At 40.3% G+C, this 16,102-nt stretch overlaps 1 protein-coding gene across 4 annotated transcripts in view; it reads left to right on the top strand.

The window, feature by feature from the left end:
- LOC132815107 (intermembrane lipid transfer protein VPS13B-like) overlaps positions 1–16,102 on the top strand; it is a 945,713-nt gene that overhangs the window by 583,828 nt on the left and 345,783 nt on the right. For all 4 annotated transcript variants that reach the window (XR_009644627.1, XM_060823876.1, XM_060823877.1 and 1 more), the window contains exon 25: positions 10,410–10,613. Coding sequence is in view for 3 of the 4 variants with exons in the window: in XM_060823876.1 (XP_060679859.1) it covers positions 10,410–10,613 (204 nt within the window). In the remaining variant the exon portion in view is untranslated. The remainder of the gene's footprint in view (positions 1–10,409; positions 10,614–16,102) is intronic.

Raw genomic sequence — 16,102 nt, 5'->3', positions numbered from 1 at the left:
GAAACGTGAGGGACATTTATTCCCTGATGCTTTATCTATGGCAGCATTTCAACCAATAAAATTCAGCTTACCAATCTTTTCCTATGGAGTGTAAGTTGCTGCTCGTTTTGGATTTTGACATGCTTGTACCTGTCCTGATAAGTGCAGATGAAAACCCTGCCTCACTTTTCAGCAGTAACTGAATGTAATTTTTTTCACTTCCCCTGGTTAGATTTGAATTCATGTTTTGAAGCCACAGCCCAGATCACTGCATTGTTCGTTCATTAACATTACAATGTTGTGTCCCCCTGTTGTAGAAGGTAGGAATGCATTGGAAAGAATAGATAATAATTGAAGGCATGGTTGAAGGTATGAGTTTTGACTTGTTTTGAAAGAAGTGGGATGTTGAAAGGCCCAATGGTCTTGGAAATCAACAGTTCCAGCCACATCTTTTAGTAACTTTCTATTTATAAACCATGCAAGATTGTTTGGAAATTCCTAAAACGGAGTTTAGCTAACCCTCAGAATTGGAGTGACAACATGACTTTCCGCATCTGTGTAACCCACATGAGAAGCAAATTTCACAGTCTTCATCTCTCTAGAGGCTGAACATTTTCAAAAGCTGGGGATTTTATTTTGAAATGAAAATGTTTGGTATGGAACGCAGCTGTGTGCATTTTGAGTGCAACTCATTTATCCCTTCACAATCTAGAATTCTTTTTTCTTTGAAGAAGTAACAGTGTTGAGCAATTTTTTTATATAATATATTTTTATTAAGAAAAAAATAGATTTTTAAATATTACAACAAATACAAAACAATGCAATTCAAAACAGTACAAAAATAGTACAAAACTAAACCCAAATAATAAAAAAATTCCCCAACCACCCTCCTATACGAATGTATAAACATATCTAGAGAGGTATAAAATTTTTAAAAAAACCTAAACGAGCTATTTAACTAACTAAATAAATACCTAACAACAAACAAATAAGTAGTAATAACTCGGCTCAGCCAAACAAAACACTCATACATTCACAGTTCCTCCTCCCTGGATATTGGACTCCTGAAACACAATTGTTACAGCTATATAAAAGCCCTTGTTAGTGTGGCAGATAAATCTGTGTCCAGGTATTTCAAAAAGGGTTGCCATGTCTTGTAAAAATACTCAGTTTTGTGGTGTACCATATTTGTGAGAAAATCCAGGGGAATATGCTCCATAACAATCTCCCGCTAACCCGACAGGCCTGGGGGTTTTTCTGATATCCATCCTAGCAAGATATTCTTCCTTGCACAGAATGTAAGAATATTGAAAAGTTTTGCCTTATGCGAGTCTGCAGGAAATACAATGGGTAGGCCCAAAAGGAGCGAAATAGGGTCCTTCTCCACCCTACACCTAAAATCCTCTCCATTGCACCCACCACAGCGCTCCAATATGTTTGAAGCCTGTTACAAGACCAAAGACAATGGGTAAGAGTACCCATACAGACCTTGTACTTGGGGCATGCTAAAGATACCCCAGGTTTAAATTCTAACAAACGGTCTGGGGCTAAGTGCACCCTGTGGAGAATCTTCAACTGTAAAGCATGGGTCCTATTGCAAATCGATATCTTCCTTGCATTCTCCTAAATATCCTCCCATGCCTCTGAAGAAACTTCAACACCCAGCTCTCTTTCCCACATCTTGCAGAGTTGATCAAACTCATCTGAGGTGGCACCCCCCCAATTGGTGGTACAGAGTACTGACAGAGAGTGCACTCTTAGCCCTCAGTACCCCTCTTTCTATGTCAGATTTGTAGGGGTCAGTCAAAAGTGTGGTCCTTTTTTGAATAAAATTCCTAACTTGAAAAAAAATGAAAGAGGTCTGTATCAGGTAACTCGTACTTCTGTACTAACTGATCGAAGGACATCATTATATCTCCCTCAAATAAATCACCCATGCAAGATATACCCCTAGCTGCCCAACGTTTAAATCCTGAATCTATCATACCTGGTTAAAAACTCAGCATACCCACTAAAGGTGTAAACAAAGATGTTTTGCCAATATTACCTTCCCTCTGTCAAATTGCCCTCCATGCTTTAACAGTATTGATGACTATTGGGTTATGGCAGTATGACTCCTCCATCGCCAGACCATAGCAACACGACGGCTGGAGGAAGAGCGCCTCACCTTCTGCCTAGGAACCCTCCAACCACAAGGGATGAACCTAGATTTCTCCAGTTTCCTCATTTCCCCTCCCCTCACCTTGTCTCAGTCAAATCCCTCGAACTCTGCACCACTTTCCTAACCTGCAATCTTCTTCTTCCTGACCTCTCTGCCCCCACCCCCACTCTGGCCAATCACCATCACCTTGACCTCCTTCCACCTATCGCATTTCCAACGCACCTTCCCCAAGTCCCTCCTTCCTACCTTTTATCTTAGCCTGCTGGACACACTTTCTTCATTCCTGAAGAAGGGCTCATGCCCGAAACATCGATTATCCTGCTCTTTGGATGCTGCCTGACCTGCTGCGCTTTTCCAGCAACACCATTTTCAGCTTATGGCAATATTCCCTAACTGTCATCACCTTGTCCAAAAACAGCAAAATGGTAAGGGGGCACCTTGCCTGGGAGACTTCGATATCTAGCCATATTGAAAGAGGGTCCCCACAAGCCCAATCACTCACGTAGGTCAAAAGCGAGCTTAATTGGTAATTTTTAATGTCCGGAAGGTCTACTCCCCCCTATCTGTGAGGCAACTGCAGTTTGGCGAATTTAATGAGGGGCCGTTTATGGTGCCAGATAAAGGAGCTGAACCAACCGTTCAGTCTCCTGAGTGTTTCTTTGTTGAAAATCAGGGTGAGCATTCGTATAGGGTATAGCAAAAGATGGAGAATATTCATCTTAATAAGCGCTATCCGACCCAACCATGAGACTGGAAGTACCTCCCATCTTAGGAGATCTTGTTTAATTTTTTCAAATAATTAAGTAAAATTGGCTTTGAACAGCCAATCCAGAACTAGAGTAATGAATATGCCCAAATTCACAAAACCCCCCTGTGACCACCTAAATGGGAATCTGTAGTCACTCAAGAGCCAACTCTTTCATAAGACCACCCATAGGCATAGCCTCTGATTTAGCAAAATTAATCTTATACCCTGAAAAAGTGCCAAACGCGTGAATGCATTGTATCAGGCAAGGCACTGAGACTGCTGGATTTGTCAAGAAAATTAGAACATCATCTGCATACAGCGAGATCTTATGTAATTTTGACCCCACTTCTGGAGCTGATATATTGAGATCCTCACGAATGGCCTCTGCCAACGGTTCAATCACCAACGTAAAAAGTAATGGTGAAAGGGGACATATTAAAATTGCTTGATTATACCCCGTTGGTAATGACCGCAGCGAGAGGTACACTGTAGAGAACCTTGACCCATCTTATGAAAACGTCACCCAGACCAAACCAGTCTAGAGTATAGAAAGGTACGGCCACTCAACTCGGTCAAGTGCCTTCTCTGCATCTAAAGAAATCACCAATCCCTGTATTGACTGCTGTTGGCATGCTTGAATTACGTTAAGCAGCCTCCTAATGTTATTGGAGGATCTGCGACCCTTTATGAAGCCCGTCTGATCCTCTTTAATAATAGAAGGTAACACAATCTCCAGCCTTAACGCAAGAGCCTTAGAGAGGATCTTAAAGTCCACATTTAAGAGCAAGATGGGCCAATATGAAGCACAGTCTTCTGGATCCTTCCCTTTTTTAAGGATAAGTGAAATATTGGCCTCTCTCAGAGATGGTGGGAGACAAACATGACAGTATGAATCATTAAACATATTCAGCATCGGGCCTGACAGTATACTTATAAATTCCTTATAGAATTCACTGGGAAGTCCATCAGGACCAGGCGCCTTTCCACTCTGAAGCTGCCTCACAGCTTCCTGCACTTCTTGCTCTGATAATGGGGCTTTGAGAAAGGACTTTTGTTCGGGAGTCACACCCGGGAGCTTCAGATCTCTATAAAAGGATTCCATTTTGGCCTGCCCCTCCTCACAATTCTCAGACTGATATAACTTAGAGTAGAATCTCTGGAACGCCACATTAATCTTTTTAGAATCACATGTTAGGTTCCCAGACCCTTCCCCAATCGGTTTGTGGGGCACTTCTTTTTCTGGCAAGGTATGCCTGGCTTGTCACCATGCTCGTATAACCTTTGCTTTGCAAAAGCTAGCTCCTTCTTTGCTGTCTGTGTGAGCATCGAATTTAGTGCAGACCGCAGTGCCGTAATCCTCTGTAGTTTGACCGACGAGGGTCTGTTCAAATAGGCCTTCTCGGCTGCCTTCAACTGTGCTTCAAGGAGACGTTGCTGCTCACCCTTCTGACGCTTCCTACATGTGGAATATGAAATAACTAACCCTCTGGCATAAGCTTTGGCAGTTTTCCAGAGAACAGATGAGCTATCAACCAAGCCTATGTTGATGTCTAAGAATGCCCGAAATTCCCTAGAAAAATACTCCACAAACTTGCTGTCCATGAGAATAAAGGGATCCATTCGCCAGTACCTTGAATCCATTGTAATTTTAACCATGAGGTACGTTGGAGTATGATCAGAGATGGCAATATTACCAATTGTACAGGATGCCACCAGATCCAGGGTTACTGCAGGGGTCAGAAAAAAAAATCAATCCTCGTGTGACATGTGTGTGGATTGGAGAAAAACGTGAAATCCCTACCTGTAGGGTGGAGACACCGCCAGACGTCCACCAATCCTAATTCCCCACACAAACCCAATTACTGACTAGTTTATGCAGAGGGTATCGAGGGACCTTTAGGCAACCTGTCTACTATGGGGTCCATGAGGCAGTTAAAATCTCCCCCTATAATGATGTGCTGAGACTTGAGACTTATCAGTTTAGAAAAAGCATCTACCAAGAATTTAAGAGGATGAGCTGGGGGACAATAAACATTTAAAATGCCATATTCTTCCCCATTTCTCAAGGCTTTAAGAATTACAAATCTCCCGTATGTGTCTTTAACACATTCCAACAATTTAAATGAGAGATTTTTCCTTATCAGTGTAGCCAATCCCCTACTTCTGGTATTTAATGTTGAAAAATAAACTCGGTAAAAGCCATTCTGCTGTAATTTCAGATGCCCCTTGTCTTCCAAATGTATCTCCTGTAACAAAGCAATATTCACCTTCTCCTTTCTAAGACTCAAGAGTACCTTCTTCCTCTTAATTGGTGAGTGACTTCCCTTGATATTCCAGGTACACCATTTTAATCAAATCATTAGCCATAATCTTCTGCAATTACATTTAAATTCCAGAGAGGAGGAACCCAAATCACAAATTGCTGAGCCTTAGTGTCGCATAGTCTACCAAATATAAAAACTACATAAACTAAAACCACTACATTTAACAAACGTACAAAATAATTAAAAATAAAAACTAACAAAAACCAGAAAACAAACCAACATATAAAGTGCCAATAGCGCTGAGTAGGGGAACTCACCTCTTGCCCGGAGGGGGCAACTACCCGTCCCGAACTGCCCATAACTAGGCATCTAACCACCTTCACTTCTCCCAGCTAGAGCCACATCGCAAGCACAAGCTAAAAAGAATAAACACCCCATAGAATATCAATATGAATAAAAAAAATTCTTTTATATATAAAAAGGGAATAAATACCCCACCCATCCCTTGGTATGTCCTAACTTAGAAATTTAAAATGTACATCTCAATCACCGCCAGACATAGTTTGAACCAAATTATTATCAATAGAGGAAAAAAAAGGGGAAAAACAAAGCTCCGACTGGATTTCCTCCATTTCTTTTACAGAATGATAAACGCATACCCAAGCAACAATATTTATACATACTACAATTGTTTAAATTAGGTTAGTTTGCCCACAAAGTATCTTGCCTTCTCCGATGTGTCAAAGGGATGCATGGATCCATCTAAGGTGATCCGAAGCACTGCCGGATATCTCAGGGAGTACTGAATCCCAAGCTCCATCAGTCTTCTCTTGACCCCATCATACAATTTTCGTTTCTGGATCACTGCCGCTGAAAAGTCCTGAAAAACATGATCTTAGACCCCTCGTAAATTAGGGCCTTTGGATCCGTCCCCTGGACTCTGGAAGCCTCCATGACTCTCTCCTTATCCTGGTAATGATGGAACTGTATCAGGAAAGGATGAGGGCTTTGACCCAGACCCGACCTCCATGCTGCAGCCCGGTGAGCCGTCTCTATCTTCAATCCTCTCATGCCAGTCTCCAAGTCAAGGAATTTCGGAAGCCAATCTTCAACAAATTCCGCAGGCCGCTCACCTTCCTTACCCTCAGGCAGACCGATGATCCGAATGTTTTTTCTCCTACCCCTGTTTTCAAGATCATCCACTTGGTCACGCAAATTATAAACCTGCGTCTCCAGGGATTGAATCTCATCCTTGAATGAACTGGCATCAGCTCCCACTGCTGTGACCCTGTGCTCCACCTCATCCGTCCTCTTCTCCAGGTCTCCCAGTTGCTGCTCATGCTTCTGCAGCATGAGAGAGACTGGAGCCAGCTTCTCTTCAATCTGTTTCCCCAACATCTCGCGAGAGTCCAGATCTGGTTCACCAGGTCCTGGAGAGTAATCGGCTCTGAGGCTGCTGTAGGCCCAGCCTTTGATGCTCCTCCTCCCTTTTTAGGCATTTCTGGACAGCTGAAAATACAGGTAAGTCAAGTTTTAAATGTTTCTTGGGGCTCCACAATCTTTCCAATGCCCCAAGAAATCCTGATGACCTGGGTTGGGTGGGTTAAAAGACCGTCCTGCTCCTGCTGCGATGCGAAGCTCTGCAGTGTGATCTTGTCAGATCGTCGCCATTTTAGATCTCCCCGTATTAAGCAATATTAATAGAGATGGAACAGGAGAGTTGGTTTAGACAAGGTGCCTCAACAGAGAAAAAAATTAGCACTGAGTATTGACTGATAGTTGGCCTTTTACTGAGCACCTAACACTGTGTGCTTCTAAATTATTTCTGTAAAAACACAATTGTCTTAAAATATAGTTGCATTTTCATTTTTAGCAGCAGCACGATCTGTTGAGGGAAATGACCCTTTCAATTACTCATTTGTATGGAACTTTATAGAATAATGCTTCTGAGTTAATTCTGTGAATCATACCGCGTTGAGGGATTCCAGATTAAGGAGTGATTAGAGAAATTGGGATTCTTTTCTCTTTAGGGCAGTGAAATTTAAGTGGAGATTTAATAGAGGTGTTTAAACTGATGAATAGTATTGTGAAACTAAATGGCAGCAGGTTGGAGCCAGAAGACAGATTTAAAATGATTAATAAATGAGCAGAGGTAACTTCAGGAAATGTTTTTAATGCAAAGTGTTGTCATTGTCAGTTCTTAGCAAAGAAGTTGGCCATTTAGTCTATTGTGCTTTTACCAGCCAGATCTAACCCAGTCATACTTTCCATCTCCTGGTTTGTAGCCCTGTATAATAAGGAACTTCAAAGACCTTCACTGCACTCCCTGAAAATGTATTTGAAACCGATTCACTAGTAATTTTCAAAAAGGAATTGCGAAAATGTTTGAAAAGGAGATGCTTGCAGTGCAATGAGGTATGAGAGAATGTGTGGTTCTCTGAATATTCTTGCAATAGGGTGACATTGATTTGAGATGGGCCCCATGACCTCACCCTATGCTGTGTGATTTTCTTAAAGTGAAATGATATTCCACTTAGTATTTATTGTGTTCTATTTCAGTTCACTTAACACCTGCATGAGTTGCAGGATAAGTTTCAACTCCGTATCTAATTATAAAGTGTAGAAAGCAAGATTACATATTCTTTTCAGTTCGACTCTGCACGTGAAGACGTTTCGGTCACAAAATGTATCTTTTTATAAATTAAGCACCCTATTTGAATGCGAGAAAAAACTAATCTTGGTTTGCAGCACATTTTGTTCTTTGATTCATTATCAAGAGTATCGAAGTTTCAAGTGATTCACCAAGCTTTACTGTCTTTGGTCTCATTGTTTATCATTTTATTAGACAAGCAGTGATTATTGGTCAAGTTTATCTTGGCTTTGCAAAAGCATTCAGTAATAAAATTTACTTCCTGCTGATGTGTTAGAAATGTTAGGAGTAGCTCCTTAAACCTGTCCCATCATTAATTTTAATCTGTTCCTTTATTCTGTCATAAGTGGATTATTGAAGTCTTAACTTGATTGTACTGGGTAGATAGAACATAGAACATTACAGCACAGTACAGGCCCTTCAGCTCTCGATGTTGCACTGTCCTGTGAAACCATTCTGAAGCCCATCCAACCTACACTATTCCGTTCTCATCTATATGTCTACCCAATGACCATTTAAATGCTCTTAAAGTTGGCAAGGTTTTTGGATTAGAGTGGTGCTGGAAAAGCACAGCAGGTCAGGCAGCATCCAAGGAGCAGGGAAATCGATGTTTCGGGCAAAAGCCCTTCATCAGGAAGTTGGCAGTCTACTACTGTTGCAGGCTGCCCCTACTACTCGCTGAGTAAAGAAACTACTTCTGACATCTGTCCTATATCTAGCAACCCTCAATTTAAAGCTATGTCCCCTCATGCTAGCCGTCGCTATCTGAGGAAAAAAGACTCTCACTGTCCACCCTATCTAACCCTCTGATTATCTCGTATGACATTTGATTAGATTAGATTACTTACAGTGTGGAAACAGGCCCTTCGGCCCAACAAGTCCACACCGACCCGCCGAAGCGCAACCCACCCATACCCCTACATATACCCCTTACCTAACACTATAGGCAATTTAGAATTCAACAAAATTCTGGAGCTCAAGAAAGCTAGTCTAATGGCAATTATATGACCATTGTTGATTGTTGTAAAAGTGAATCTGATTTACTAATGTCCTTTGGGGAAGGAAATCTGCCATCCTTACCTGGTCTAGCCTATTTGTGACTCCACACCCACAACAATGTGGTTGACTCTTAACTGGCTTCCAGGTAATTAGGGAAGGGCAATAAATGCTAGCTTAGCCAGTAATGGCCACATCCCATGAACAAATACAAAAAGAGTTCGGCAAATTTAAGGCAAGATTATAGTCTGGCAGTGGATAGTCAAGAGAGCTGGTGGAGAGTTAGAACTGTGTTAGCATGTTTGTGGAAACTGACCCTGTGATGAAAATTAGAGGAATGTCATTTGAGGAAGATGTGGGATTGTGATTTCAAAAGCTGCAGAGTGGACCAAGAGGGAAATTATACCACAATCCTACATAGCACAAATGCCATTCGTGACTTTACTCAGGACCATTTTGGCAAAGTGACGGGTGAAAACTGATTGATTAGAGTAATTCAAGTACGGGATGCTAGCTGCTGCAGTGTGAAGGCTTATCCTGGAACTTGGTGGCATATGTTGGAGACAGAAGGATTGAAGATAGGATGGTACTTTGCAAGGTCAGAGGCTGAGGCTTTTATTTGTAGGGGGATGATAGATAATGCCAGCTCTTTCAAAAAGGACATTGCATTTATCTCAGGAGAAGGCAGTGTCAAGAGCAGGGATCTGAAAGAAACGTTAGCAGGTTAGTATCTTTAAGGAGTGGAGTTCAAGAGAGCCGAAAAATTGGTCTCTGATAAGATAAGAACTAGCTAGATGAGAAGGACACTGGGCAAAATATGCAGGTTTGGAAGATAGTTTGTGGTGGAGAGCATGGGTATAAATTTACTTTGGTGGATATGGGGAAGGAGAGAGTCTGAACAAGTGCTCTAAGTGATAAAGAAGCGACTGAACTTCTTGGAGATGAGTGGATTAGGCAATGATCAGGAGATTAAGACGACAATTGTTAGTGGAAAGGAAAAGGGTGAGTAATCTTTCTCTCTGGGAGATCCTGCAGTGCCAGGTGTTTTTAACAGAAGTCAATCAGTTCTGGTAACATTTGACTTGGCCCAGCCAGTGGTTAATCTGGACTGCTCAGAAATGCAAGTGAGAAAATCTGAGTTTTGCCAAGAGGAACAAAGGGGTTTTGAGAGAGAAAATGTTTTTACTGAGAATGGGAGTAGCAAACATTAAAGATTGAGCAAACCAATTCCTAGTGGTGTTTTAGCTGGACTGTTAATCCAGAGATCCAGATAATGTTCAGGGGACCTGGATTCAAATCCCACCATGGCAGATAGTGGAATTTGAATTCAATTTTAAAAATCTGGTATTAGGTGTATAATGATGACCATGAATCCATTGTCAATTGTCAAAAAAAAGCCATCTGCTTCACAAATGTCCTTTAGGAAAAGAAACTGCCATCCTTATCTGGTCTGGCCTACCTGTGACTCCAAACCCACAGCAATGTTGTTGACTCTTAACTTCCCTCTGGGCAATTAGGAATGGTCAATGAGTGCTGGGCCAGTCAGCCACTGCAAAAGTATCATAAATGCCTTGAAATTTTGCTGAAACCCATCTTATGTTCTTTTACCAGGTCCAGTTGTTATATGAGCTGGCACACAGCATGAACAGTGCCTGGGATAAAATACAGAAGAAAGGCATACTGCGGCAGTCTTCTACGCATCCTGAATCTGTCTTAGGACCAATGCCAGGGTCACCAGTAAGAAGTAGTGTCAGTACAGCACCACCAGATGCTAGCACTTGTAGTCCTTCTGCTGATATTGGAACCACCACAGAGGTATGTATACACTTCTTATCAACCAAAAAAGCTGTACTGCTTCCTTTGATTCTGTAGTAAGTGTTTCCTATTCCTTTTCAGATACTTTTAACTCTGATTGTGAGCAAAGGCTCAATTAAATAGGTATGGGTGGGATCATATTCCTCATGGTTTGCCAGTGGAAATCCTGAGCAAAACTTTCATCTTCAGCAGGGTACAAAATTACCACAGACAGGTTGAACACGTGTAATAGCCCATGATCAAATGACTTCAATGCAAAACTGTCCTTCTTAGTCAGCCAATCTGCTAGCACCAATTTTTTTGGCCAACTAAAGTTGGCAATCTCCCTATTATGACCCCAGTAGAAAGTAAACGGTGCCATTAACCATGAGGTCAGAAATCTAAACTCTTAGTAATTACAGGGAATGATCAGTGGTCACAGGTATAGTCCCATAAAGGCTTGTGAATTTTTTGCAGGGCTTTCAAAGGTTTTCAGAAGGTTAATCAAAAGTCACGTGTGATTATAGAGTCAAAGCAAAGGGAGGGTTGATAAAACATTTAAAATCATTGGCACAATGTGGGTTACCTGCAAAAGCAATGCATGGATAACTGCTCGACTTGTTAATATTATGCATCTCTTTATTTGTTCATACTTCATGTTTTCATCACCCAGTTAACTTTTTAAAACTTTGAAAAGCTGGTTTTGACCAGCAGTATGTGATCTTCTGTCAGGTGACATTTTAAAATTTATATTGGAAAAGTCTTCAGAGGAACCATACTTTCTCTCTGAACATGATTTTATGGCCTAAATGTTCATAGCTAACGTACATCTTAAGATGATGTTAAAAGTTGCTAAATGAACTGTGAATTATATTTCTTTCTTTTTTTCTGAACCAAAACACTAGATCATAAACTTGCAAATATTATTATTTTGTGTTTTGACGGTTATTTTAGTTTTGTTGTGAATTAAAATGAGCATTCAGTCCAGTTTAAAATAAGTTTAATTGTGTTTACAGCTTTTCATTTGAATGTAATACTGATTGCTGCTGAGAGTATTTCTTTTCATGCTGATGACCTTACACATGTCTCAAGTGCAGAGGCAGACTCTATTTAGCTTCCTGAATTATGATGAAAATGGTAAAACAGTGATGTGAGTTGTGGCACACAGGGAGTGTTTAATCACTTATACCACCCCTGAGCTTAGAAATATTATGTTGTGCAAGCTGTGACAGCCCACTCTATCTGTTTACTCAAGTGGGAGAAGTAGTTGAACTGTTTGGTCTGTTGGGAGACCAAGTGATTGAACAAGAATGCAAGAATGTTTTACTAAGGGGAAGTATCAGAGTGCCGAAAAAGTGATCATCTCTGTACCTCCGGGCAGAACAAGGGGTACAGACCTTATGTGTTTGTGTCTTTTGATGAATGAAGACAGTTTTCTTTAAAGGAAAATAAACTCCTCATTTCGTTAAATTCATTAAACATTGCGCAGTTGATGATATACTGAATGTTTGTATATAATTTGGCAGATTGAGGTGTGGGAAAATGTGTGTAAGATTCTGCAACATTCTTGACTTGCTTTGAAGTTTGGAGGAAAAGAGAAAATAATATAAAATACAAAAATTACCTAGAAATAAGTATATGATTTTGGATTTCATTAATAAAATTAAAAGCATTGTTGAATTATCAAGAGGTTGTGATTCTCATTCAGAAGATTGAATCTATCCTCACTATTAATTCCTCTTGGAATTCAATTTGTACAGTCACTTCCATTATATATCACCCTGAGCAACAATGCACTTACAAAAGATTTTATAAGATTTAATTTCTTTCAAAATTGATGGAAGTTGTTTTTTGAAGCATTCTCTGTTTAACTTGCATTTTCTTTCATGATAAATCTTATGTTCTCGCAATAAAGTGGGAATGCCTCAGGTGTACAATATTGTATTGAGCTGATAAATGAACTTGAAAATGTACATTTATTATTCCTGTTTAGTTTAAAGAATAATTTAATAACAAGAGCAGCTTGTCAATGTGTTACACATTTAAATGTCGTTGTAAAGTCCAAAGATATTCGGACAAGATGACTAAAACACCGTCAAAGAGTTAGACGTAGACAGAGAGATTGAGAGGTTAGTGATTCAGTGAGGAATTTCCAAAATGTAGGTACTTCAGTAGTTGATGTTACTGCTGCCAATGATTGGGTGAAGAAAATAGGGAATGTCCAAGAGGTCAGAATGAATAGGGTTTTGACGTATTATTGGGCGACGGGCAAAAAGATGTAATGGAAATGGAAAGAGGTGAGATTATGAAGGGATATGAAAATGTGAATGAGCATTTCAAAATCAAATAAGTTAAGCACATTATAATGCTGTTGCATTGTCAGTGCAAGTGGAAAATCATTTTAGCAATTGTTTTACAACTAAGCAGCAGTTTTGACACTGAGCATATTAAGAAGCAACTATTTGTGAGTGAGACTGGATCATATACAGGCTTAGACAGGACATTTCCTTCTCTGAAAAATGGGTAAATTAAATATTTTTTAAAACAACTCAGGACCTTTAACAATTATTTGATCAATTTAACCCCGGTGTAGTTTGAACTCATGACCTTTGGATTACTGATACCAGCATTCCAGCTATTCCTCTGTTATACTCTTGTGAAACATCATGGGAGTATTTAACAACAGGAGCCCTGGTAGAACTGAAGTTAATGGCTTACAAAGAATTTATTAGAACATTGCTCTGTCTTTCTTTCTCAACAGAGGCTGCCAGACCTCCTGAGTTTCTCCAGCACTTTCTGTTTGTATTGCTTCTACAACCACTCTCTACTCCTAAGCCTTTACTGACATTAAGGACAAAAGCAGTAAGAACATGGAATGGCATCACTTGGAAGCTTTTTTTTTCATTCTCACTTAAAGGCATACGTTCATTTGTGTCATGTCAGATTTCTGAGATTCTCTAATACCATTATGGGAGCTCTATAACCGTGGTCAGCTAATGAATAATGACAAGTCAATTTGCTTCCAGGGGTAGTTGAATGTTGACAAGGGCCATTTCTCCTCATCTTCAAGTAGTGTCATTCACTTTATTGCAATCACATGGAGCTTTGCACCAACAGTGTAACACAGCGTCCATGTTGCTCTTTATCATTGGCCTGGATTTTGCTCAAGTTTAGCGTGGAGCTTACACTCAACTTTTTAGCCAGGGGACAACAATCTATGGTGCAAAATGACACTTGTTTCATCAACTAATGCTTTGTCTCATAAAAGGCATGTTATTTTGTGTGAATGTTTCGTGTGCTGGAACAGCCAATTGCCCTTGTGTTTTGGTTGCTTTGCTGGCAGCCAAGAGCAACTCCAATGCGATGAGGATATTGGAGAAGCTAAAAAGGAAATTGGGACTAAAACCTGGGCAAGCATTTTAAGCTTTTCCATATGTTCATTTTTACATAATAGTATTGCTGTGGTTCTGTTTTTGAGAAGTTATTTGCTGTTGGAAAGTTTGAATGAAGAAAATCACTGACAGTAGTCATATGGTATACATTGCAACTGTCAAATATAGTTCTTTTAAAAAAAAACCTCTACTCTGTCTCCTTCAGGACTTCCCTTACAACCTACATCTTTGACTAAGCTTTTGGCCATCCGCCCTAATATTTCATCATGTAACGTGGTGTGAAGCCATTAGAAATCGGGAAAACCCTCTGCTGGTTGGAATCAAATCTATTACAAATAAAGATGGTTGTGCTGGTTGAAGGGCAATCATCTCTGCCCCAAGACATCACAGCAACATTTTCTCAGGGAGGTGTCGAGGTGCAACCATCTTTACTTGCCTCATAAGTTAACATCCCTCCACTGTTAAATCAGAAGTGGATTCACTGATATTTGCATCAGTATCATTTGTGACTTCCTGAAGTTGGCCTGTTGATATACTTGGATTGATAAGTAGAAAATAACATTCATGCAGGCAATGATCAGCTCAAAAAAAAATCTAATCATCACCTCATAACAATCAGCATTACCTTCACTGTATTCCCCACTATTAACACCCTGGGGGTTACCATTGACCAGAATCTGAACTGCATGAGGCATATACATATTGCAACAGCAATAGCAGGTCAGAAACTGGGAATATTTCAGCTTCACATCTCTTTACTGTCCTCAGCCTGTCTGCCATCTACAAAGCACAGACCAGGAGTGTGATGGAATACTCTGTGTCTACCTGGATGGTTGGAGCTTCACCAATGTTCTAGAAGGTTGACAAAGCATAGTACATCTAACATCATAACACATCATTATTTACCATTGAGACATTGTGGCAGCAGGGAGGTACTGTCTGAGAGGTGCACTACAATAACTCATCAAGGTTCCTTGGATTGCACCATTCAAACCCATGACCTCTGCCATATAGGAGGACAAGGGCAGCAATGCATGGGAACATCACCACCTGCAGGGTCCCCTCTTAGTCACGCACCATTCTGATTTGGAAATATATCAGTGCTTTTTCAAAGTCACTGCTTCATAATCCTGGAACTCATTTCCTAACTGCATCACAAATATTCCTGTACCTGAAGGATTGCAGCAGTTCAAGAAGGCATCATGCAACTACATTCTCTGGAGTAATTAAGAATGGAGAATAAATGCTTTCCCTAGCCTGTGATGCCTGCGTTCCCTTTCAAGAAAGGTATTAGTAAATAAGATGGGCCTTCACCACAATTGATGGCTGTTTCATGGGAACCATTGCTGAGAATAATTTGTGAAATCTGATTTTTAAAATTTTCTGCTAATTATATTTGAGTTCCACCAGCTCCATGGTCAGATGTTAGCTTGTGTTCCCAGAGATTCTAGCCTCTAGATTACTCGTCTGATTACTACCCCGTGCTACAATCTCCCCAGTAGTGAAATGATGAAATATAAACATTTTAAATAAAAATGCATAGTGAGAATTAATAGCTTGATTAATACCTGTGACCTTAGACCTGAGTGACAAATTATTCATCATTTGACTGGGGCAACACATCCATCCTAGGACAAACCAGGCAGAGACATGCACGAGAATTTCTGGAAGCATAGCACTCCAACTGGAACTCTGTCCACAAACGCATTGATTTGGATCCCATCTACCACCTTCTAAGAAAAAGAACTGGAAATGACATCACCATTCCAAGGAAACCTAAACATAAATAGAAAGTGGGACGTAACACCAGTGCTTCACCAGAGGCTCGCTGATTATGTTACCAAATATGGTGACAAAATATCTGAAAATGAAGCTTCTAGCTCAGCGAGCAAACTTGTGTCCAGAATGATTCTTCATAATAATTATTTAACATTAATTTATCCCTTTCATGCTAAAGGATTAGTTCTTCCATCATTTAATTGCTCCTGATCTCCACAGACATTCCTCTGATCCTTTTTGGCTGATTCCATGTGCTGGACTCCTCATTTATTAATGATGGGGAGTCATCTCCTCTAGTGAGCTGTTTGATTTTCCACCACTATTCACAACTGGATGTGG

The sequence above is a fragment of the Hemiscyllium ocellatum genome, chromosome 4 (assembly GCF_020745735.1).
Source record: "Hemiscyllium ocellatum isolate sHemOce1 chromosome 4, sHemOce1.pat.X.cur, whole genome shotgun sequence".
NCBI lineage: Eukaryota > Metazoa > Chordata > Chondrichthyes > Orectolobiformes > Hemiscylliidae > Hemiscyllium > Hemiscyllium ocellatum.
Note: the sequence above shows the minus strand (reverse complement) of the source record. Positions and strands in the feature narration are given on the sequence as shown.